This window comes from Telmatherina bonti, assembly GCF_933228915.1.
Source record: "Telmatherina bonti genome assembly, chromosome: 5".
Classification (NCBI taxonomy): Eukaryota; Metazoa; Chordata; class Actinopteri; order Atheriniformes; family Telmatherinidae; genus Telmatherina; species Telmatherina bonti.
The window spans coordinates 10,655,216-10,680,592 of NC_136623.1; the positions used below are offsets into that span (position 1 = coordinate 10,655,216).

At 40.4% G+C, this 25,377-nt stretch overlaps 2 protein-coding genes across 2 annotated transcripts in view; one reads left to right on the forward strand and one right to left on the reverse strand.

Annotated features, from left to right (window-relative positions):
- vwde (von Willebrand factor D and EGF domains) overlaps window positions 1-12,190 on the reverse strand; it is a 38,064-nt gene extending 25,874 nt beyond the window's left edge. Inside the window, exons 1-10 of the mRNA XM_079240781.1 lie at window positions 12,076-12,190; window positions 10,310-10,384; window positions 7,703-7,932; window positions 5,359-5,448; window positions 5,086-5,233; window positions 3,423-3,637; window positions 3,255-3,328; window positions 2,080-2,353; window positions 1,707-1,903; window positions 19-905 (exon numbers count right to left, since the gene is read on the reverse strand). Of these exons, the coding sequence (XP_079096907.1) occupies window positions 19-905; window positions 1,707-1,903; window positions 2,080-2,353; window positions 3,255-3,328; window positions 3,423-3,637; window positions 5,086-5,233; window positions 5,359-5,448; window positions 7,703-7,932; window positions 10,310-10,384; window positions 12,076-12,169 (2,284 nt within the window). The 5' untranslated portion in view covers window positions 12,170-12,190. The remainder of the gene's footprint in view (window positions 1-18; window positions 906-1,706; window positions 1,904-2,079; window positions 2,354-3,254; window positions 3,329-3,422; window positions 3,638-5,085; window positions 5,234-5,358; window positions 5,449-7,702; window positions 7,933-10,309; window positions 10,385-12,075) is intronic.
- Window positions 12,191-22,878: 10,688 nt separating this feature from the next.
- On the forward strand, window positions 22,879-24,373 carry cUnh7orf78 (chromosome Un C7orf78 homolog; the record flags this gene model as incomplete). Its single annotated transcript, XM_079240576.1, has 4 exons — window positions 22,879-23,313; window positions 23,488-23,572; window positions 23,650-23,792; window positions 24,287-24,373. The coding sequence occupies 4 exons, from the start codon at window positions 22,879-22,881 to the stop codon at window positions 24,371-24,373; spliced, it is 750 nt and encodes a 249-aa protein (XP_079096702.1).
- Between the last annotated feature and the right edge of the window lie 1,004 nt (window positions 24,374-25,377).

Genomic DNA, 25,377 nt, shown 5'->3' on the forward strand with positions numbered 1-25,377 from the left:
ACGTGTTAACTGTTTTACCAGACAACATGCTGCAGTCGTACGAGCCAAATCCTGGGAAGCAGACGCAACCCCACTCTGAACACTGGCCGTTCCCGTTGCACAGGCCTGGACATTTGAGGATGGCGAGAACATCTGGGTACTCCTCCTGTCTCCTCCCCTCTTCCAACAGCCTCCTCTCACACTCATTCTCCAGCAGCGGTAATGTTGCACTCAGCCACGACTGCTCATCCTTCAGCTGTAGGTCAGTAACACACATAGCCACCACAAGGTGGACCATCACCTCTTCTAGCAGGGTCCTACAACCTGTGGCGATGCTGGAGTTTGCTACAGTCTGCTGGCACTGAGCCTGGGCCTGCTGCTGGCTGAGGCCAGAAGGTGTGGGCCACATCAGGGAGACATCGAGCGGTACTGCTGGCTCGTGATCCTCTGGGAAAAAGTAGGAGGAGTTTTCCAGATCGGACTGGCTCAGACTCTGGTGCGGGGAGTTAGGAATGTAACGATAGGTTTGCCGTCGGCCTCTGTGCTGACGGCCTCTGTGCTGACGGCCTCTGTGCTGACGGCGGCTGGTTGTTCCCAAAGAAGAGCCTCTGTCTCGAGCCTGAGAGTGCCGATCTTTATTCTGAACTTTTAGAGTCGAGCGACTTTGTGTAAAGCGCCGTCTTTCATGTCCTTTCAGTGGCTCCACCGAACTGATATACTCCGCCGTAACATCCAGAGTGGGGATGACACTGGGAAAATGGATGTTTCCATGATGGGAGCAGGTGGAGTCAGAGGAGGAGGCGAGTTGAGGTGGGGTTCTGGGAGATAAGATGTGGGGATCCACCTGACAGGTACAGTATTTGCGAGTTTTTAGAGGTCTTGAATGTGAAGGAACAGCGTCAAACAAACTGCTGCCTGGAGGGAGTCTGTAAGCAACGAATAAACAGGCATTAAACTGGGATTACACCTCATGGAAAGCCTTGTTATAAAGTAAATCCGGTGTGACACTCATCCACTAACCCTGTTATAAAATATGCAACACTTTAAAACATGTAAATATTAACAATATGCAATCATTCACTAATCTCATAAACCAGTATTTTACCCACAAGACAACATAGAAAACATGCTTTCTAGTTGTATTTTTCTTAATATCATATATTATTGTACACATATAATACACATACATGTATGTTTTATAATATAATATACTATAAGGTTATTTTGAACATAATTGTATATTATAAAAAAAGTTGAAAGTGATACGTTTTCATATTTGATGAAAAATATATGCTTGTCTTGATTTTAATAGAAGCAACGCATCATAAAATAAAAGTTTTTCCATGTTTAAGTAAATCCTGTCCACATTTGGCCTCCGTATTTGTGTCCAGAAATGATCCAGTCTACTCTATATACTATCACAATTTAAAGAAACACACAGCAAGGGATTCATAAAAAGACATTTAAAAACTTGAAAAACAAAAATACAGGGAGAACACAACTCTCATGCTTTGCCTTTTGTAAACCCCCAAATATTTTTTGCAGCTGAGGCTGTAAACTTTTACAGAGAGGAAACGGAAGGCAGTGACTGCTAACAACAAAGGTTACACGTTACTGTAAATGATCCAAACAAAAGAACTGCACTTTGACCCCCACATGGCTTTAATCGGTGCACCTGAACCCAAACGTTTGCCAGCAGACGGCAGTTTCACTGGAAAACCACTGACCTCCATTCAGAGATAAAAGCCTGCAGATCCTCCAGTTTGGCCCTGCCTGCTGAGTGGAAGTCGTTGCCTGGTTGTCCATCGTAGGTCCCACACAGGCCCTCGGTGTGATCTCGGTCTGAACTCGGGGCCCTCAGGGTCAGACTCATTCCCCAGTCAGACACGTCGGCACGAACAAACGCTCCGGAGGAGAATGTCATCTGCAATACAGAACATTAAAAAGGGGAAAAGGCAACATATTTTACATCAGTTTAAATATGTCATCATTTATGTAAACTTGTCTTCAGAGCCTTTAAAAACTAATAAATCACATCGTTTTATTTTACACCGTTCAGGAAAAAGTTCATTCACTTTTCACAGATCAATCCCCACTCACGGTGACTTTGCGTCCTTGGTAGGACTCAGTGATGCGAATGCCGCTGTTGTTCAAGTCTCTGCTCTTCACGGACAGCTGAGGCTTGGTTTCACCCATTTCCCCATTGCACATGTCGAAAGCAACAACGTCACTGCCGTCCCTCGCCACGAAACCGCACACGCAGGACGCAGCGTGCACCAAGCTGCCACACTCCCACTGACGAACGTGGACCTCGAACGGCCAGAAACGACTCTTGTAGAGCACAAAGGTGCCTATTTGGTAGTTCTGAAAGTACCTGAGTAATCAAAGTAAAATATACATCAATAAAAATACATTAAAATATATAGTATATGAATAAATAGATAAAAGCAAGTCAGTCAGTAAAAACTTTATTATATGCTAAATTTATATATATTCTGAATTATCTTATTATTCATTCATTTTTATTCTCTTCATTTATTTTTAAAATACTTTAACATAGTTACATTTATAGTTTTTTAAATACATTTATTTATTTTCTATAAAAGATTTGACGACCTGCAAGAATCTCAGAGCTCATCAACAAAATTAAATTCATTCATTCATTTTCTGAACTGCTTATTCCAATTCAGGGTCGCGGGGAAGCTGGAGCCTATCCCAGCTGGCTTTGGGCGACAGGCAGGGTACACCCTGGACAGCTCGCCAGTCCATTGCAGGGCCACACAGAGAGACGAACAACCACACTCATGCTCACACTCACACTCACTCCTAGGGGCAATTTAGAGTGACCAATTATCCTATCATGCATGTCTTTGGATGGTGGGAGGAAGCCGGAGTACCCGGAGAGAACCCACGCATACACGGGGAGAACATGCAAACTCCACACAGAAAGGCCACTGTCCAAACCAGCCAAGGATCGAACCAGTGACCTTCTTGCTGTGAGGCCACAGTGCTAACCACTGCGCCACTGTGTAGCCCACAAAATTAAATTAATAAATAAATTAAAACTGCATTTAAAATTGTCTACCTATATGGATACAAAATGCAGAAAAATATTAGAAAATACTGGAAATAAATGGATTAAAACTATAAAATGATTGAAAAATTCTTAATTAATTAAAACAGTTTTCATGCTAATTTATTTTTATCTAATATTTTTAATGAATCGCTTTGGAGTTTAAGTCCTCCATTGATAATTTGAGATGAAACTGAAGTACCTGCCATCAAACGTGGTCATGTGGGGATCGGTGAAGTAGTAACAGTACGCTGAGGGGACGTCCTTAACCAGTATCTGAAAATGAGAGTCAGTGTCATTCGCTCACTAACAGCTGAGGACATGCAGTATGAATACACAAAATGATTCTTCTAAACCTGGATATGTTTACCTGCGCAGGCTCTGGGGAATGGCCGTTCCAGAGGAAATGATCTGTGACGATGGGTTTGACAGAGATCTGTGTCGTCCTTTCACCATCTTTAACAAAGTCTGTGATGGGGCTGAAGTGGATCAGAGTCTGGCTACACACTCCATCCCTGCAGGGGCCCTGAGGAAGGTCCACCACACAGGAGGACAGAAACAGATCTGCACCCAGTACAACCTCATCTGCAACACAAATGACACATTTACAGCACATGATTATCTATTATACACTCTTAGATTTGTAGAAAACCAGTTTGAGGTGAAGAGAAGGAGATTTAATGGATGACACAAATTCAAGTGATTAAATGTCATTATCACATAAATAATAGATAGTATTGTTATAGTTGTGTTTTACTGAAAACATCAAAAAATGTAAAAAGAATGGGTTCTCAAAATCATTACTTGCACGAGATCACATTGTATTTGGCTATCAAAACCACATTGGATCAGCTGATTAGGGTGGTGAGAAAGTCGGGAAAGTTTTACAACATGTTGCTTTTAAACACAGGGACGCAGCCGCGTGCGCAACTCACATCATCGAGACCAAAGTTTCTTGTTAAATATGAAATCATGGCTTCATTGCACATGAAAGTATAAACATCACTGCTCCGATGTAGACGAAGCTTCTCATCGTGTATGAATGGAGCAGATGATAAATAATTATTTTTTTTGTTCTCCCAGCCTTAAGAACTAATAAAAGTTAGAGGTTGTAACAAGCTTTAGCTGCAAAGTAGAACTGCATGAGGGGAAGGGCCAGTGCTACCTGGTTAGCATGCTAACTTCTAGCTAACTAGCTATTTTCTAGCTAGCTAGCTAGCTAGCTAGCTAGATAGATAGATAGATAGATAGATAGATAGATAGATAGATAGATAGATAGATAGATAGATAGATAGATAGATAGATAGATAGATAGATAGATAGATAGATAGATAGAACTTTATTCATCCCTTAGGGGAAATTCAAATTGTCTGGCAGCTCAATAAAAACACTCGCTCTTCCACTTCTCACAAGTACGTATTAAAAACTAAATAAGTAATTGAACAGATAGACATCAGTTATCATCACATTAAAAACAACATAAGGAGGTTTTAAAAAAAGAGAGAGAGAGCGATACCACTCTCCAAAGATGATGCATGTACATGTGGGACTAAAATTAAGGAGGTATTATATAGTCCAGGGGTGCCCAAGTCCAGTCCTCGAGATCTACCATATCCTGCAACCTTTAGATGCAACCCCTGTCCAGCACAGCTGAGTCAAATAGCTGAATTCCTCTTCTGCATGTCATTCAGCTCTGCAGAGGCCTGCTAACAAGCCACTTATTTGATTCAGGTGTGTTGGAGAAGGGTTGCACCTAAAAACGGCAGGATGGTAGATCTCGGGGACCGGACTTGGGCACCCCTGATATAGTCTAATGGCCGTGGGAATAAAGGATCTCCTGAAACACTCCTTTCTGCGGCGCAGCGAGTAAAGTCAGCTGCTGAGAGAAAGAAAACATTTCATATGTCAATGACACCATGTCATATCTGTAAAAGTTTATCTGTAAAATTGTGAATTTTTAAGCAGAAAATCCTGCAAACTGCAGGACTGAGTGACTTGATTTAATATTTCATCATCTTCCTTTATGTTCTCACCTTGACTGCTTGTGCTGATCTGCAGGGACAAAGCGCAGCTCTCTGTGGAGGAAAACGATCCATCCGGACATGGGACAGGAACCGTGCTCTCAACCACCAGCTCATACAGTCTTCCATCCTCAGAAACAGTGCTCACTTCTGGTTTTAACTGCACAAGTCATTGTTAAAAAGAAAAGTCACTCACAGACATGTTTCACTCAGCAGGAGAAGCCACTGTTTACCTGTAAAATGCCATTTTAAAAATCTAAAGTGTGTCAGGTTACTGGTACATACTCTTATCCCAGCCAGAAACTCCTGACTTTCTACTGGGGTACTCCGAATGTCAGGAGATTCCAAAAAGAAACTGGAACAGGAGCAGTAAGTCTGACGGGGAAGAGACATACAGGAACAAACTTCAGCTCTATTGTTTTTACTCTTCAAGCCATAAAACCTAAGTGTCCATTGAGAAATGTCCTAATCACACCAGGTCAGTTAATCCTGTACCTAGTTTGGACAAAATAAATCAAAAGGTTTGAAAAAAATCCTGAAAACATCAAAAGTTTTGGATCAGGCTTCACACACACTCACAGCGCAGTAATAAGAAACTGAAACCCTTCAACATGGTAAAGTGTTTCAGTAACACTCTCAGACCCTGCTGCTTAAATCTATAGTTGCTTTATATTTAGGACCTATTTCCACAAGAATGGAAACTCAGTTGTTTTCATGTACACCAGAGCCCAGAGCTTTAAATCTCAAGGAATATAATATATGCGCCATTTCCCCCTTTCTAAGGGTTAAAGTCTTGGGGGTCGCAATATGAGTTCAGAAAGTCACCAGATAAAAAATATAAAATTGTATATTTATCAGATAAATTTGGAATTTTTTATTAATGTTTTCAGATCAATCTGTGGAACTAATGTTTTATCTTCGCAAACATTAACTTCTAAGGAAAATTATTACTAACTATAACTAATCCATATCTCCCATTATGTCAGTGGGAGAAGCTGATTTGGGGCATGCAGGTGCCTGTTGCAGTGGTGAACAGAAGCCACCAAAAAAAACATTTTATCCTACTTATTTATTAGGTTTCTGATAGTTTTCCAGCCTTATATGTGGATTTTTTAGCATCAAGAGTCTAGAAACAAAGGTTTGACTGGTACTAGTTTAAAAGTGGCCTCTCCAGGGTGGACCTTGCCTCTTGCCCAGTGATTGCTGGGACAGGCTCCAGCTAAGGCTACACTGGATTAAGCAGGTCAGAACATGGATGGATGGATGCAGGGAAGGATAGATGGATGGATGAATGGATGGGGATGGATGGATGGATGAAGGGAAGGATAGATGGATGGATGGATGGATGAATGGATAGATGAAGGGAAGGATAGATGGATGGACAAATGGATGGGAATGGATGGATGGATGGATAGATGAAGGGAAGGATAGATGGATGAATGGATGGATAGATGAAGGGAAGGATGGATGGATGGATGGATGGATGAAGGGAAGGATAGATGGATGGATGGATGGATGGATGTAGGGAAGGATACATGGATGGATGAATGGATGGGGATGGATGGATGGATGGATAGATGAAGGGAAGGATAGATGGATGGATGAATGGATGGGGATGGATGGATGGATAGATGAAGGGAAGGATAGATGGATGGAAAAATGGATGGGAATGGATGGATGGATGGATAGATGAAGGGAAGGATAGATGGATGGATGAATGGATGGATGGATGGATGGATGGATGGATAGATGAAGGGAAGGATGGATGGATGGATGGATGGATGAATGGATGGATGAAGGGAAGGATAGATGGATGGATGGATGGATGGGGATGGATGGATGGATGGATAGATGAAGGGAAGGATAGATGGATGGACAAATGGATGGGAATGGATGGATGGATGGGGATGGATGGATGGATGGATAGATGAAGGGAAGGATAGATGGATGGACAAATGGATGGGAATGGATGGATGGATGGATAGATGAAGGGAAGGATAGATGGATGGATGAATGGATGGATGGATGGATGGATGGATAGATGAAGGGAAGGATAGATGGATGGATGAATGGATGGGGATGGATGGATGGATGGATAGATGAAGGGAAGGATAGATGGATGGACAAATGGATGGATGGATGGATGGATGGATAGATGAAGGGAAGGATGGATGGATGGATGGATGGATGAAGGGAAGGATACATGGATGGATGAATGGATGGGGATGGATGGATGGATGGATAGATGAAGGGAAGGAAAGATGGATGGATGAATGGATGGGGATGGATGGATGGATGGATGGATAGATGAAGGGAAGGATAGATGGATGGATGAATGGATGGGGATGGATAGATGGATGATAGATGAAGGGAAGGATAGATGGATGGATGAATGGATGGGGATGGATAGATGGATGGATAGATGGATGGATGGATGGATGGATGGACATGCACGTACATGCCCAACATCAGCTTCTGTCAGCAGGGTTTGAGGGTGTGTAAACATACACAGCGTACGTTTACGACACAGTTTCTGCTGTATGATACTTTTAAAGTGCTGTTAAGACTTTTTCACAGTTTCTATGAAACAACCTGAACTGTAAAGTGACATTAAACTCCTGAATCCCACCTTATCCCCCAAACGGAGATTGAAGCCGTCCAGCTCAATAGAGGCGGAGGTGTGAAAGGTGGTCTCCTGTTTGAGCTCCTCTCTCCTGCCTTCAGGTGAAAGACGGGACCACGCCACTACGTAGCCCAGAGAGCTGTTGGAGATGCTGTCAAAGCTGCACTTCAGGTAAACGGTGTTAGCGATCACTTCTGAGACGATCACTGGCACAGACAGGGTCGGGGGCTGATGAGCTGATGGACAAAAACAGAAAGATCAGGTAGATTACTAACTGATTTGATTAAAGCAGCACTAGTGAGCTTTGCCAGATTTTCAAATTTAGACGTCCTCTAACAAAAGCTAATTTAAACTTGGCATCTATCTGTCTCTTTTCTGAGCTCTCTGCCTTCAGTAAAAGTCAGTGTAATGAGAAAAAAAAAAAAAAAAAGTCAGTGTAATGATGACTCCAGCTCAGTTAGCTGAGTTGTATGTACTGGACTGGAAAAAAAACACTGAAGTGTGGCTTCAAGACATTGCAGGGCAACAAGGGTCCCAGGAATACATTTATGAATGACAATGTGCCATCACAGAGAGGATGGAAACATATATAGTGTCATTTTATAGTGAAAAAGTCAATAATTTAATATAAAAGTTGGGTAAAATAATTGTCATCATATGATATGAGTTTTGGAGTTAAATACATAACATTCATCATTTATCCAGGCCGCAGGCTGGAGAACATGGACAGGACATCTCTCTGCTTCTGTAGTAGGAAGTTGATATAAAAATAATAAGTAACCATAAGCATGTATTCAGGTGGAAATATGAAAGAAACAACTCTTTATCTGTCTGTAACATAAATGAATCTGTCATAAGAAAAACTTTTACTTTTGTTTACTTTTGTTTGTACCCTGTTATTACCTCTGCCAAGGAGGTGGTAGAGGTTATGTTTTTGCCAGTATTTCTCCGTCCATTTGTCTGTTTGTTAGAGATTTTACTGAATAGATTTCATGATCATTTTTTTCTGAGAACTGGTCTTGATCTAACTTAAAACCCATTAAACTTTGGGAGTGATCCAGATCACCATCTGGATCCAAGCATGTTTTTTAACCACTCTTTCTCATTGTGGGCCATTTTTAGTGTACATGCATGTCACTCAAAAATAAATGTTTGGACAAAATACACCGTAGAAGTTCCCAACAGGTTTTATAAGATATCAAAGATAAATCTGGATCCCAGTAAAATTCTGGACGCTACCATCCAGAACAAGAAAAATATGAGCAATTTTCATTTGTGCAAGAGAACAAATTAGGATATAAAAATGCAATAAAAACCATGACATAATGCCAAGACTTATCAGTGATTCTAGGAATCTAAAAGTGTATCCATATAAAATGACTCTAAGATTAGATCATTGTCTGTAAATCACACTATGGATTAAAATGAGCTGCTTGGCAAAGTTCTGCACTCTGAAAGTTTTTAAAATTATAAATGTAACGTTGAATGGTTGCCTTTGACCTGCCGAGGAACAAAAGATGTGAATAAGAGGTAATGCTAAAGCTGTGCACTTTTATATTCTATATATTTTAATTATCTTTATTAAGATACAGTAGGCCCATTTTTAAATTAATAAAATAAAGGAAACACGAGATTTTCTTTCACATTTGTTTTTGTTGTCTTTTTTTTAAAAACTCAGGAACAAAATCTGCAGTAATGTTGTGTAAAAAAATGCATTTCACTTTAAATAAATTTACCTGCACAAAATCCACACTTTAATTTGATTTAAAGAATTAAAAAGCTTACAATAGATTTAAGGCAAACTTTAAAAATCCATGTTTGTTCAGAAACAGAAGAATTGTGGATTGTGTTAAAAAAAAAAAAATCCCTGTTGCTCTGTTCAGACGTGGTTTCTTACTGGTTTGTATGATCAAACTGCTTACAGGAAGTTAGCCAGTCTCAACATTAATATGAGCATATTTACATTATAAACTTGACCTATCTTGTCACAACTAAAATGTTCTACTCTGAAAAAGTAATAAGACAACGAATAAACCTCAAACACTTCAGAGATTATGAAGAGGAAAAGCAGCAGCAGGCGAGGAATGTGAGTTTTATGCACAATCTCAACCACAAAGTATTCAGCAAAGCCTGTTGTTGGAATAATAAGAGAAAAGTCAGCTTTGGAATTGAATAGAGTGGTATGCTGTGGCATAATTCACCAATGCAGACAAGGCGGCATCACCGTGGAGACGAGGCCCAGTGGATAACAGGACACATGCTCAGTTCATTAAGAGGAGCAGTGAAAGGGGCTGGCCGTGAATTCCTGACCGCATGGCAACTCCTTGACCTCCTGATTGTTTGGGTGTTTGCAGAGGAGGTCATTCCTGGTCCAGAAAGTAAAAGTCCTGTCCGGCAGCTGTTCCAACCAGTCACCAAACCAGCTGAATTTAATGAGCAGTTTATTTGCCAGATAAACGAGCCTGTTAGTAAAAACACCTGGTCTAAATGTACAGGTAGATCCAAAAACATGGCAGGACTTTTACTTTCTGGACCAGGAATTGCCGCCTCTGGGTGTTTGACTTAACAGGAGACGAAAAGCGTAGGCTGTAAACACACCAGCAGGATTCTTACTTTTACAAACTCCACCGATGTCCACCTCGTCAGGACCACAGATAAGTGGGCTTCTGGGTGAAGCTTCTGGCATCTCTTAATAGATAAAGAGATAAGAGTTACATGATTTGTGGTTTGTTTTCATTGGTAATAAATCTTCTTCAGCATGAATTTGCTCTGTCAGGATCATCAAAATCTTAACATCCTTTCTTATGGCCTGCCCTATGTAAGTTTTTATTGTTTGTTTTGTGCCGTTGTCTTGGACCTTGAGTCTGTAAACCAAGGTTGTCTTAACATGGTTGAATTCTACAAAACATTTTATCGCAACACACCTAGATAAGCTGGTGACGTTTTCTTTTAGGTTTTTCTGGATTTATTTTTGAAGTATTACTTAAACTGCACTTTTTTTATCCTTCGACTTTATGTCTCTGTTTGTCTTTTCAGAGCAGACAGAAAAGATGCAGGAGGAAGATGAGGAGATATTATTGTATTCATTTAAACTAGGTAATATTATGGGGTGGGGGAGAAAAAAACAAAAGCCTGTAGCACTACATGTCAAGACCGGTGTCCAACTGGACTCCAGCAGTCCACTAGCACCTTCCTACAATATCCTCTACTGTTTGATTTAATGCTTGTGTTGTTCTCACTCTCATATGTAAGTCGCTCTGGTTTAAAACATCTGCTAAATGATTGTAGAATAGAATAGAATAGAATAGAATAGAATAGAATAGAATAGATGAGCAAACGCATTAACTGACCTTACTGCTAATAGATGTAAGTCAGTCATAGTTTTATCAGTGGGTATGCTTTTCAAAAAAATCTTATTTAGCACATGTAAAATTGTTTTTTATGTTCTCCAGAGTCTGATGCATTAAAAACACAGAAATGTTGATAAATCATCTTAAAATAAAAAAAATATTTGAATGATTTAATCTACTGTATATATACAGTTACAATGGTAACAAAGAGGTCATCATCTAACTTTTGGAAGAAGGCTTCTCACAGCCAAGAAAATATTATATAATATATACATATACATATAGATAGATAGATAGATAGATAGATAGATAGATAGATAGATAGATAAGGAGGGAAATATGCTCCAACATATTACATGATGCGCGTGAGTCAGTAATCGGTAAACTGCGACTACTTGTTGTCTTCAACAGACTTGATCTTTGAGTTGTAAAACATCACCTGTGGAAACTGACTTCACCTGGTGTGAAATCTGTGCAACTCTGTTGCTCCACTCTGCCAAGCTGCAGACAGACCATCTCTGCCTCTTCCCTTTCTGCGATGCACCACCATGTACAACTACCAAGCACTGTTTGTGTAACACGTGGTTTGATGTCGCCCATAACTCCTTTTCTAAGGGCCTTAAAATTACATTTAAAATGTTCTGTCTTTTTGTGGACTTTATGTCGCCTCTTTTGTTCCAAGCTTTGAGAGGCTTTTGGGTTTACAAATTATATGTTTCACAAGTATTATTTAAGGGAAAAAGTAGAGGGACAGTTGCCCCCTTTGCCCCCCTGTAGACCCACCCCTGCACTAACATGCTTAATAGACTCCATGAAGTTATAAAAGTTAGATAAAAACTTTTCTGCAGGCTCGCCCACCCCTCCATCCCTTCTTTTCACAACTACCTGCTTATTTTTTTATCTGTATTAGCTGTAATGGCACTTATTTATTTTACTCCATTTGTGTACAGCGTTTTGTGACTGTTTCTTAAATAAACTTTACATACCAACACCTTACAAGCATGGGCCAAACTTTCTAATTTGACCTACCTTGTGCACAGTACCCCATACATCCCTGCGTGGGTTGAAGCAAGTAAACATAGAAACCTCCACAGTTCCGGACGGTTACGGGGATGCGGAACATGCAGCAGTCTTTGCTGCTGCTCTGGAAGGTCTGCCAGGCAGCGCAGGCCGTCAGCTGTCTGACATCCAGCGGGCCCGGCAGGGACTCGCCCTCACCCAGAGACAGCCACACTGGAGCCTGAGTCCCGCAGTGGTTCACCTGCACAAAGCAGACAGGAGAACTTTCTTACACTTCAATGGCAAAACACACATTCCTTAGAACGCCTTGTGCACCCAGGTGTACTTGGAGACATTTTCCAAAAGTGTCATCAAAAGAAACAAAATCATGAAACCACTGAAAACGTGTAAAATTACTTTACACAGAATTTATTAAAAAATCCCAAAAGAGAAGATTTTCATTCACCACCATAAAAGTTTTCCCTTATTATGTAACCCATGTTGTCAGCAGTCCCCTCCTCCTTCCTGCGCCAACCCCCGTGTGGTTATCCATCACCAGGGGAGAGCAGCAATGCCCTGGGAAGCCAGAAGGACTTCAGATGGATCCTTCAGGCTCACAGCAGGCCACCCGCAGGAAATGAGGCACATTCCAGCTCTCCTCGCTCTCTCCTTCATAAATATCTACATGCTAACAACTCTAACTGTCCAGTCACATACATCCTTGCTTGCACACACATAAGAAGACTTTAGCTTTTGATGCATGGAGAAACATTCAGTGATGACAGACGCGCCGCCTCAGAGTTTCTCTGCATGAGGTCACAGATGGAGATCGCACAGACTGAGCTGTTTATATATGTAATTAAAGGAAAATCAACCGAGACATCTGTTGTACATAAATCTACTGGAATTTACCAAATTAATCTAAAGAGAAAAGAAAAACTGGTTGAAGAGTATTTCGCTGAATGTGACATATTTGGTAAGAAAATATTTTCTCAGACTGCAAACTAGGCGCAAGCTTGACTTTGTGCGAAACTCATTACTAATGTAAAGGGTCATTTATTTTTTATTACATTTTTTTTACATGAACAGAAATCAGTGTTTGCTTGTAAAGGAGATAAAGGGGGGAAATGGACGTCATTTTATAATCAAAGTAAAAAAAAAAAAAAGTTTCTTAGTTGCAAAAAAAACTGAAGTTTATACTCCGCATGGTACAAGCTCAGACCTTGATGGAAAGAAAAAAAAACATCTTTAGAGGAAGAAGAGTGTTTACCTCCACGCACTCTGTGGGCATACTGGCCGGCTTGTCAAAAATCTGAAACTGGTACCAGCCTGGAGAGAGGGAGTGGTCGCAGATGAAGTCCTGCAGGGCCGACTGCTGCAGCCAGCTGGAGCTGAAGGTGGCGCTTCGGTAGGGGTTCTGCAGAACCGAGTGGCCACCCGATGTGCACTCTGGAGGGAGCGCTGCAAGCACAGTTGGAGGCAAGATATAAACACTGGATGTTCACGGAGAAAGCCAGCAGCAATGATCAAATACTTATAGACATATCAGCTCTGGCTGGATGGCGACGCCATAAAAACATTCAGAGAGAGATTTTCAAAGCTGCGATATGGTTACACGACTGACCACAGAAGTGATGGAAAAAGCTTGATTATGCAGTTCAGAATGGGACACTAATTAAGTTTGCAATACACATTACGCATGGATAACAAGCCAAACCGCAAAATTGAACCATTGCTCAGGAAATATTGACCACATTTCATTGTTTCATTAGAAATTCAAAGCCTGTTAACTTTCTCATGATCCCAAATCATCCTGGGAATCACATTTTAGACAAAAAACTCCAAATCCCACATCTAAAATGGCAGAAAAACAGAAGTATCAAAAGCTTACCTGTAATCATAAAATGATTATAACAGACAAGCTACATCCTGTGGAGGATGACTGGGTGGGACAGAAAGGATAAAAAGGATGCCTCTTTCCCACGAGGAATGTTTTTGGAGGGTGGAAAAGCAGTTTCTTTGTTCCGGGAGGTAATTTACCCCAAATTACTGCTCAGTTGCTTGATGTTGTCCACTAGTCGGCTTATGTTGATTTATTCCTCAGAAAGCTGAAGCAGGGCTAGGATTTGTATAAAGTGTAACACCAGTTGAGTAATTGTTTAGAATTTAAGAAAAAGCAAAAACTTTTATGTTTTAGTGTATGTTGAGACAGATTTTCTTATCGGGCTCCCAGAAAACTAGAAAAAGGATTTTCATCAACGTTTAACAAGAGATAAAATGAGGAGAGTTTCTTCTTGTTTATGAGGAGGTTTTTCTTCGTCACAGAGGTCAAGATGTGTCAGGTTTTCCTCCATGTCAGGGTGAGAGGGGATTTTTTTCTCTAATGTCTCTTGCATTCAATAAAATCATAATAAGACATTTTTAACTAGAGCAAACACTGATATACAGCACGATTAATGGATTTTTCTCATCATTCATTTTATATTGTTATGACTGATTCTTTACGATCTTAATAAAAGCAAGTCAGACAAAGTGTCGGATCTAAAAACCAAACATAAACGACGAAGAACAGACTGAGTTTAAATCACAGGCATAATCGTGGGTCAGACAACTCGAGAAAAACTCTGAGCCTCTTCAAATTGCCTCCGAGTGATCAGCCTTTTTATTCACTCTGCTAGCTGCACAACAACACACTGAAAGGCATTTCACTGGTTAAGCATCATTGTGTGATTGTATAGTATTGGTCATCAGAAATCATCCAGCTGCCGGGAGGAATGAGGTCACGTCCAGATATGCGTGAAAAGTTTGTCATTCTAGTATTAAAACACAGTAAGTATCTGTGGGTGGCTGAAACTGGCTGAACCCCCAGAGCTATTTTCCAGCCACAACCCTTCTGTAGAAACACAACATAACCAGCAATAAGCATAATATCTGCTTCATAGCAAAATGATAACATGCATTTACAGTGATAAACTCCAACACTAAGTATTATACTTCTCTGTTTGAGGTCAATATATATCTAAACAGTTTAAGTTTAAGACCAAACCGAGCCCAAAGAGGGTTTCATGTGATATAAAATCAAAACTGTTACATGGAAAAGGTCAGCAGGTGAAAAAGACTCCTTGAACATGAACTTAGAGTTGTTTTACAAGATAGTAAAAGCTGCCTTCTCTGCATGCAAGAGACAATGTCAGGGCCCCACAATGGCCACGAGATTCATGTCCACGTGTAAAACAGACGCCAGACAAGTCACTAAATGATGAGCAAGGTCTTTTCTATATGCGTGTAATGGTTTTGGATAAAGATGCTGCGCTGCTGGTAGCAGGAGAGGGGAAAGAAAACCAAAACAAACTAACAAAGTAGAGCCAGCATTTGCGTCAGCGTGGAACAGCTTTCAACCCTGACCTGAGAGGTCAAGTGAAAGCCGATATCCTGATGACGTGCTGCAGCAGTGACATGCAGAAAAGCTGCTGAAAGAAAGGACTGGAGTTGTCTGAGCTTCGCGGCTCCTCTGCATTCTCAGTCACTCCTCATCACCTCAACAGCAAGTCTGAGTCTGTGTCGACTCAAAGTGTGAGACCCAGCATCCCGACAGAGGCCCAAACTCTAGACAGGACACCGAGCTGTGTCCTAACAACATACTTTAACCATGGCTGGAGGTGTGTGTGGCTTGACGTGCTAGTTAGAGTTTAGTCCTTGAGATCTTGCAACTTTTAGATGCACCCTGCTCCAACTCACCTGAATCAGATGAATGTCTGCCACCAGGCCTCTGCAGAGCCGGATGAGATGAAGGAAGAGGGAAGTCATCCATCTGATTCAGGTGTTGGAGATGACTCTAAACGTTGTGGGATAGTAGATCTTCAGGATCAGATTCTGCTAAATCTGTTCTACTGTCTCACACTGGGAAAACCTCCGTCAGATTAATTTCCCACCAAACTTTGGAGGTTTTGTAAACTCTTCAGTGAGGCAGACAGACATCCTCCCAGCGAGCAGATGGCGCAGAGCAGGACACTAATTACAGGAGTACACCTACCTGTCTGAGCGTGCATTGCGTTGGGAAGCAAGCCCACAAAGCAGAGAAGAAGTTGCAAAAGACTTCCAGATCTCATCGTTTTGCTGTGGTCAGCGCGCGACTTGTCCAAGCAAAGCGCGAGCCGCGCGTCGCGTCTTACCAGAAATCCACGCGGCGCAGCGGGGGCGCGCAGGTTTTCTGACCCCAAGCAAACAAAACAGCGGGAAATGTTGAGGTTTCTGCCACTTTAAACGGACTTAAGGCGGTTGTTGTTCTTGTCTGGAGAAAGTGTGGGCAGGCTGGAGGCGCACGGAGGCATCGGCTGACCGCACGCTGCTGCCTCCTGCAGCATCACCCTGCGTTAGGAGGAGCATTGCCTTCTCATGACCCAAACCTCCAAACTTTCGCAACCATCATGCGGTCAGACGTGAAAGAAAATCAGTTCTGATTCATTTTCTGCGCTTTTCCCTTGACCTGGAAGCCGTTTCAAGCATCAGAAAATAGTCTCAATGTATCAGATTTTATATTTATTTTTCCCAGATTTTATAACTTTGTTTGTTCAAACCTCTGCATGTTAAACTTGCTGTAAAGTAGTACTGGAAAATAAAGAAATTCAGACATTTTAAATGATTAATCATCTTTAATCACAATTACAGGGTATATGTACTTGAAAATTAAACAAGTCATAAGTGGTTCAGTATATTAGTCAGTCTGCCTCAAAGGAGAAATAAGCACTTTTCCAAGCCCTGAAGTTGTGTCAATAAAAATCATTTCTATCCAAACAAAATCAGTTATCAACTTTTTTTTAAAAACATAATCTAAACCAAACTGTTAATAACAAGATTTTGTATTTTTCCATCCAGTTCAGATGCAACTGAAAGGCTTTGCCTCGGACACTCACACAAGACAGTTATTCACAGATAAAACATCCATAATTAAAACCTGAGTTGGATAAAGTTTGTTATTATCTGCATTTGTTTTTATCTTCTCTAAAAGAGAAAAAAAAGAAAGAAACTAATCTCATGAGGATTCACATCTGACCAGCAGTGATGTCTTATTAGTCATCACCCTAAAACACTAAAACAGATGGCGCACATGCTCCACTTTTCAGGGAATCTCAGCCAAAGTGTCGGATTTTTGCATAAACCAGATAATCACATTAACAACTTGTTTCCATTCTCATGTTGTAACTGGAGCTGTGCGCCTCTAATATGGAGTCTGACTGGTTGAGGAGGTGGTTGGGAACCTCATCTGTTCAGAGGGAGGAGACATGAAACAGACTCGGAGGCTCAGTTCTAGCTGTAAAACATAAAATGTAAACTCTAAAAGCATCTAAAAAAAAATATTAAAAACAGTGACATAAATGATCTGGCAGATATTTCTTCCTTTTGATGTTTTATATCTTTCTTAATGTAATCTCTAAAGGGGCAAATTTCTCCCCTAAAAGCCACCAAACTCCACAAAGTTTCTCATTATGGAAAACAGATAAAAATCTGGTACAAAAATGTACTAAACAGTTAATTAAAAGACTTATTTAACTGTTTTTCAGACAGGAAGGATACAACCTCTTCAGGAAAGACTGCTTTTCCACCTCAGACTGAGGATATTGTTGCGCCGCCTGAAACAGCATCAGCGAGCTGATTTAGTTCAGATTTTGGGGAAACTGTTGGGAAAACGACAGCATTGCCAGTCAGAGATAACTCCTCTGCTCCCTGTGCAACATGAAGGTGCCTGAATGTCTTGTTGCAGCTTGACTCCCAGGCTGAGCAGGGATTTAAACCCCTCCCTCATAAATCTCCTGGACCATCAACCTGGTAAGAGCCTGGAATAACCATCAGGTTAAAAAAAATTAAATAAAAGCAACTCCCTTTCTTTCAATCTCCTCTTTCACAAGCAGCAGTTCCCTCAGCCTCATGGATGGAAAACACACACATACATGTCATGCTTCATCAAGTTAAATCCAGGGAGTAAAGAACATGGTAAACAAATGCCTCTTTTAATAGTTTAATCTACACAAAAGCTAATTTTGTGTAATTTTCTCTCATTACAATCAGTTCTGCAGAGATGGCAGCGCTGCAGTGTCCCCTGGGAACTGTGATATCAGCTAAATGATGCAGGAATTCAAACTGTATATAATTACCTTAACCTCCACCACCAACAGGAAAACTGATTGCACTACTTAGCTCTTATAGAAGGACAACAGAAGAGAAAAACATCAGCAGTCAAATGAGCCGAACACAAATGACTCTGTTAAAGGCAGAGCTGTGTGAAGTTTTAGTTTTATTTGGATTGCTGATAAGAAGAAGTCTCAACTCTGATTTATCGCCCACCTGAGGCTCCTCATGTTCAGTAAAGAGTGAAAGTGCTTATTTTGGTTGCAAGCAGACAAGCTGATGGATTACTGCCTTTGTCAGTCAGGTACGAGTTATTACTCATGAGATCAGCAGTCAGTTGTGTGTCTGACACTGTTCGGGTTTAAAGAAGTGATTAAATGAAGATTAAATTTAAATTTGCTGTGTGTTTGCGCCATTTAGTGGAGGAGGTTATGTTATATCAAGTCGATGAAGGAAATAGATGTCATTTCAGAGCTGTTAAGGGTCATGACAGGAGCTATTCTTGCTTGAACTCTGACCTCTAGCCTCCAACCAGACACCCAAACCCCAACTGACCGCTGGCGGCTTGGCCTACAACCAGTTATGAGGTATACCAGTTAAACTGGGGGCCTCGTTTATGAAAATAAAGGACAATAATGTCCAGAAGCATTTGAGTTGGAGGTTACTTGTGAGTTGTAAACAAATACTGGATGATTGTAAGCTGTAATAGCAACTTATGTTTTCAACATCTCCCTTAGAAGGAGATTTCTTTGATATCTTTTCTTGAGTCTCTTTGCTAATTCCTGTTCTCCTGGAAGCTGTTTGGGACTGTTAAATGTCGGCACTTGTATGAACATATGGCTTTAAAAAAAAAAAAAAAATAGTAGGATTTGTAATGAATGACATTTCAATTTGTTGATTGGTCAAACAGCAAAGACGACGTTTACTTGAGCCGAGATAAAAGTAGAAAAACGAGGGAAACAAGTTCGATCTGAAGGAATAGCAGCGATGATAACAGAGATGAAATACCGTGTTTTCTGAAAGAACAGACGGAGGTCCAGACTCGCAGACTTTGAAAAGATGATGGTTTGATAGGAAATCAGTAAAGTCTTTGATTCAGACGGAGATGCTTAGATTCAGCTTGTTTCTGTGTCCTCCAGCTGTTTCATATGCAGAATTTTGCTTTGTTTCTTTCTCTCTTCATGTTAAAATAACACATTTACACTCCGTGTTGCTGTCGGAGTAACATCTCTGAGCGTACTGTGAGGCAGGATCGACAGCTTCTCAGCGTGTCTGATAGGCTCCTGTAATGGTTGCTTTCAAGCCACTGATTGCACAATGGATACAAGTGATGGAGATTTCCGACACGGGTCTGAGGGGCCCGGGGGTTGAGCGGAGGCTCTGAAAGTGGCAGCAAGGTCAGGTCCATCAGAGGCGCCGTTTGGTTTCAGCTCAGGTTTCCTGTTGTCTTTGCTCTCTTGTGTCAGCTGTCCAGTCTGGTATCAACAAAGTGACTGAATACAGATCAGTGTTTGCACCACAGCGTCTCCTCAGCTCTGCTTCTTCCAAGTCAAAACTCTGACATCCAATTCCACTGCTTTAACACCCTGGCCTCTCAGAACATTTTAGATTCATGACAAATAACTAGTAAGACATAAAGAAATGTGTTTTTTTCTCCTATATTTTGGCTGTAGTTCAGAAAAGGAAAGGAATGTTTCCAAACATTACACAATAAAAGCCAACATTTCAAATCAAAAGGAAAGTTTCTTTTTATTTCCATGTGAGATTATTTTCAACAATTGAAACATATTTTTTGTAAATTCCGGATAAGTATGATGTAAATATAATGTTGCTTAGAAATTCAAGCCACAGTTCAACATAACACTGTTAAAAAAAACTCAACTATTATTAGAAAAGTTACATGTTATGTGGTAGGCCTAAATATAAATCTCAATGATTAATCATTAACCATCTGTCAGACGGTGGGAGGGTGGCTGATCACCTGAAGCTCAGGTTCTGCAGAGTCCTGGGAGGTTGAGGGTCCTATGCGGTATCTTATCTGTTCCTAGGACTGATCTCTTCTGGATGGAGAGGTCTGATGTCTCACCAGGTACCTGTTGGAGCCACTTCTCCAGTGTGGGGGACACGGCCCCCAATGCTCTGATCACTATGGGTACTACTGTTGTTTTCACCCTCCAGGCCTTCTCCAGGTCTCCCTTGAGGCCTTGGTTCTTCTCCAGTTCCTTATTCTCCTTTTTCCTGATATCTCCATCATTGGGGATGGATATTAATCACTACGGCTTTCCTCTGCTGCCATGATCACTATGTCCGACTGGTTGGCCACCACCATCTTGTTGGTCTGAATCTGGAAGTCCCAGAGGATCTTAGCCCTCTCATTCTCCACCACTTTGGGAGGTGTCTCCCATTGGGACTTATGGGTCTCCAGTCCATATTCTGCACAGATGTTCCTGCACACCATGCCGGCTACTTGGTTTTGGCGTTCCATGTATTCTTTGCCTGCCAGAATCGTGAAGTTACAGTACACACAGAAAGCCACATGTTCCCTTGTTATCGTCAAACCTCTTTATTTCTGTGGTTTTGCAGGATGTTCAGTCAGTAAAATGTTTAATGTAGCAGGTTGACAGTAAACAGCTTTCTTTGACAAAGCGATTGCAGCAGGAATCTGGAATATGAATCATGTCTGCAGACCAGATCTGGAAACAGCTCGTGAAACTCCCTGTATGCTGTAAACCTTCATGAGGTTGGCGAGTTTCTACCATGAATTGTCACTAAAATTAACCTTCACCCTGGATTTTAGAATGTGGCAGATAAAAACAGAAGAGTCAGCTAGTGATGACAATAAATAAAGGATCGTTTCATACCTGTGTGAATCAGCTGCTGAAGGACTCCCCATTTGCAGGATTGTGAAATCTGCTGCCATCTAGTGGTTATGTTGATATCTCAGTATGACGGTACAAGAAAGGGATTTTAAAGTGATTGTTGTTTCAAATATGCAAATTTTGGCTCCATAGATGTAAATAAAACAACAGTTTGTAAGTTATTTGTATTCAGTTTTTCCCTTTTGCATCAGGGTTGCAAATTACACATCATCTGACCTTAAAACTATGCTCCTGACATTTATCATGCACGTTAGTGGAGCTTCCAAAGCTCTGCAGCATCCCAAGGCTGAGAAAATGCACTTTACAGCTTTTCTCTTACAGCCCAGGGATATGAGTACACTCGCTCAGGGGTGCCTAAGTCTGGTCAATCAAAAGGCTGAATTCCCTAATCTGCATTTCATTCAGCTCTGCAGAATCCTGGAAACGAGCAATTCCTTTAATAAAGTGTTGTTAAAGTGATGCATCTAAAAGTTGTAAAATAGTAGATCCTGAGGACTGGACTTGGACAACCCCTGCACTAGATGCTTTGAACAAGCACTGTGGCTTATTCAGCAAAGAAAAGCAAGAGGACATAATCTGAGAAATAGAGGAAAAGAAAGGGACAAAGAAAAATATAACACAAGAGTCAATCTAGAACTGACTTTTATAGGCTGGTGAGAACTCAGAAATGAGACTACATGCAAGATGATCAGGAGTTAACCTTGTTTCAGGGGCTTAAAAACCTGCTACAGTTCAGTAGTGGCGCTTTACTGAGTCAGAGGAAATGAAATCTGGCATATTTAATTTAAAAATGAAAAAATATACCCTGTAAAGCAGAACCAGTCAAAAGTTTTCTTGCATCTTGGTCCGACATCTTGGGAAATATGTTAGAAATATATTACATCAAAATTTAATTTACCATCTAAAGTGAATAATGTATAAAACTCATTGATAAAAATCTTACTATAATATAAATATCCCTTCAGTCTTGATTCAGGTTGCATGTTGAACAGGTAACTGTAAGGAAAAAAAAGGATAAGAAGGCTTTGAAAGCATCTTGGAATAACCATTTTATGCTGCTTATTTATGGCAAAGCTAAAATGAAAAAGCTTCAGGTGGCATTTCATGATGCTTTTAGAGTATTGTTGTCAGATGCTTGTCTCAAATAACGTTCCTACCTTTCATGCTGTGCTGAGGAATTTCATGTATAGATTTATGTGTTGATTAAGGGAGTCAAAAAATGTAATTGTAATGGTTATGACTGAGCCAAAATTAAGTAACACAAAGTATTTCTCCTGTTTTTGGAAGCACTGGAATGATTGTCTGTCTCTACGGATGTTTTTATAGTTGTGTGTGTGTGTAATAGTTATATTGAATTTGTGCACTTCCACAGAACAGGTTTCCTCCCTTTAGCTTATTAATATGTATTCCAAAACAGCTGCACAAACTTTGTTTAAATCACAATTTAATCTTATTTGTTATTAATAATTTACACTAAATCATTTATCTACATAAATATGTCACAAATGCAGCATTTGGACTGCTTAAACTAAACATTTTATTCCCCCATGAGCTGAGAGAACTGCAGGTGCCATGGTTTCAGCTTTTTCAGAGGACAAACGTTAAGTTCTTGTTTGGTTTTACAAAATGTCCCTCTAAACTCATCCCTCTTAAATTTCATTCATTCTGTTCCAGACAAAAGGGACTTGTAACCAAGCAACACTTTTTATGTGTTGTGTCAGAAATCAACCATCAGTCACACTGTTTAGCGCTCTTGTGGCTAAAACTGTCCTCAGTGAGCCTTCTACCTGAAACTCTATATAAGTTTTCATCATATTTCTCCATCAAAATGACTTGGCACGATTTGCTTCATCAAAAGTCCACGGTGTCATTTGAAAGAAAAATCCTCTTCTCTGCAAGTCAGGATCTCGCCGTTACAAGAAGCAAGCTCTTTAAGCCGACAGAAAGCAGGAACCAAAGTGACTCGTGGAGCATCAAGCCACCAGAATTCTCTGTGAAACTTTACAGTCGTCAGACTTTTTCTCCAAAAAAACGAATCAACACAAACCCGAAAGCAGCTTTGGCTCAGTCCAGTGCAACAGGAAGGATAAAAGAAAGATTATTTCCAAACATCGTGCATGCAGGTACCAAGACGAAAGCTGCTCCCAAGTTCATCACAACACACAGACCTCCAGATGCGCTCCAGTCTGAGCTGATGTTCGTAAGAAGAGGGAAGTTTCCTCCAGGCCCTTACAGGAACCCCAAACCTCACAACTTCAGACCCGTAAGTGATGAAAAACAGAATATTTTCATAACACATCTTCTGCACATTAATCTTGTCTAAAACTCTGCAGGTCAGGCTAATCATGGTCTTGCACTTTGCAATTTATAATGCAATATTTGATTTGAACACAAGATGGCGATACAACCTAAACTACATGACTGAAACCTCTTGCAGCTTGCTGAAGGCCTTCCAGACATGATAACTACATATGAGAAAGACCCCGGCAATGTGACTTTTAAAGTGCATCACTTAGACACATGTGCGTATCCTTCTTCTCTGACCTCATCATGACTGCATCCACATCTGCAGACAGTTATACAGATGTTTCTTTTCCAGTACGAACCACCAGATCTGAGGTGGACAGCAGCTCCAGAAGCACGAAGACAGGAATGGATACGTTTAAACCAGCAGAACCAACATGGGATCCAACGCTTTTCCTTCCTCCACTGCCATGGCCTCCAAAATCTGCTTCCTACACTGTCAGTAGATCATATCTATGATATTATCCATGTCCTCTTAAGCAGAAGGTGGATTTTATAGGAATGTTATCTCAAAAAACACAGAAGCACATGAAGTGGTGACCTTAAAAAAGACATAATACACAGTTCAGATAAAACTTCAGTACTTCCAGAACCAACAGTAAGTAAAGTACAGCTTGATACTGATACAGTAACAGTGGCTTTGTTTCTTATTACATACAAGCACTGCTTTTCACTGCCTGTTATGTTATCATAAAGGAGCACCACACAGAGGAATGAGTACATCTTTCATTTCAGTCACTAGTTAAAAAATAAAATCAATTTCTCCTTTTTTTTTTTGCCTGACAGGTTATTAGAATGAAACGAATCAAGTGCTGGAAATACACAATAAAAAGATCTCGATGCTAGCTAACAAAAGCAGCTATTTTTAACGCATGAAAACGGCCTCTGCTGGAGCTTTGCCTTTATTAATGTTCTCCAACTCTTTTCTGCAGAGACACAAACGAAGAAGAGGAGCGTACACTGCCTTTTTGGACCGAGTGGAAGAGAAACTAAGTCAGTCCTGGACAATAAAATCATAATCCTGTTATCTCCTTTAAAATACTTTTTTCTAAATTAACACATTTGGTAAAACTGTAAACGTAAAATTGTTGAAAATATGTGTAAATATCCATTAATATCTCAGTTCGATATAATCAGCAGTTATTTGGAGTAAACTTTGAAGACATTATTTAACTTTTCTTTTAGTTTTTCCAGCTTTCTTGCAAATTTGCAATGTTTTATTTCAGCCAACCAGCTTTATCCGGTATCTATGTATGCCCAATAACTGTTTGCATTTCAGTCCAAATAAGAAAAAGAACATTAAAAATACACAATAAACTGAGAAGGACATGACTGAGCTGGCAGGTTCTCATATTTTTCAGCTTGGCAGATGGCACGAAGGGACGGTGGTGTAATGCAACTCCACTGACAGCTGCTCTTTCAATACACAAAGAATTATAAGCACGTGAAGCCGGCACATGTTCCAAACATATCTGAAATAGCTCCACATATGTGTTTAATGGGTCATCTGTGACTCTGCATAACTTTCAGGCTAAATATAAAATGAAAGGAACATCAATCTGCATGAGACCACCCGAGCCTGAAGCTGCCATGTGATTTTTCTTATTCGAACCCTTTTGTGGATGAAAGGAATAATTTCAGCCCTGATGTAAAGATTTGAATATCTTTGTAAATATAGTTTTATGCAAATTGGGACAGAAGTTTCAAAGAAAAAGCGTGAAAATCTGCCAAATGCAATATATACTGTGTAATATGTGATAAAGAACGGATGAATGATAAACAGATGAAGTGATATGAAATGAATCTAGACATTTTCTCATTATAATATATTTATTTTTTAATAGCTAGTCTTGTTTTTCCAATTGGTTTCCATGCAGCAATGCCCAGAGAAACTATGTCCCATTTAGCAGCCGTAACATGACCCTGATCTTTTATATTGCAGATATAACCTCAGCACTTTGTGCTGTTTGCAGCTTGCCAAACTGAAACACAAGAATCGGACCACCCAAACAAACACAGCTAA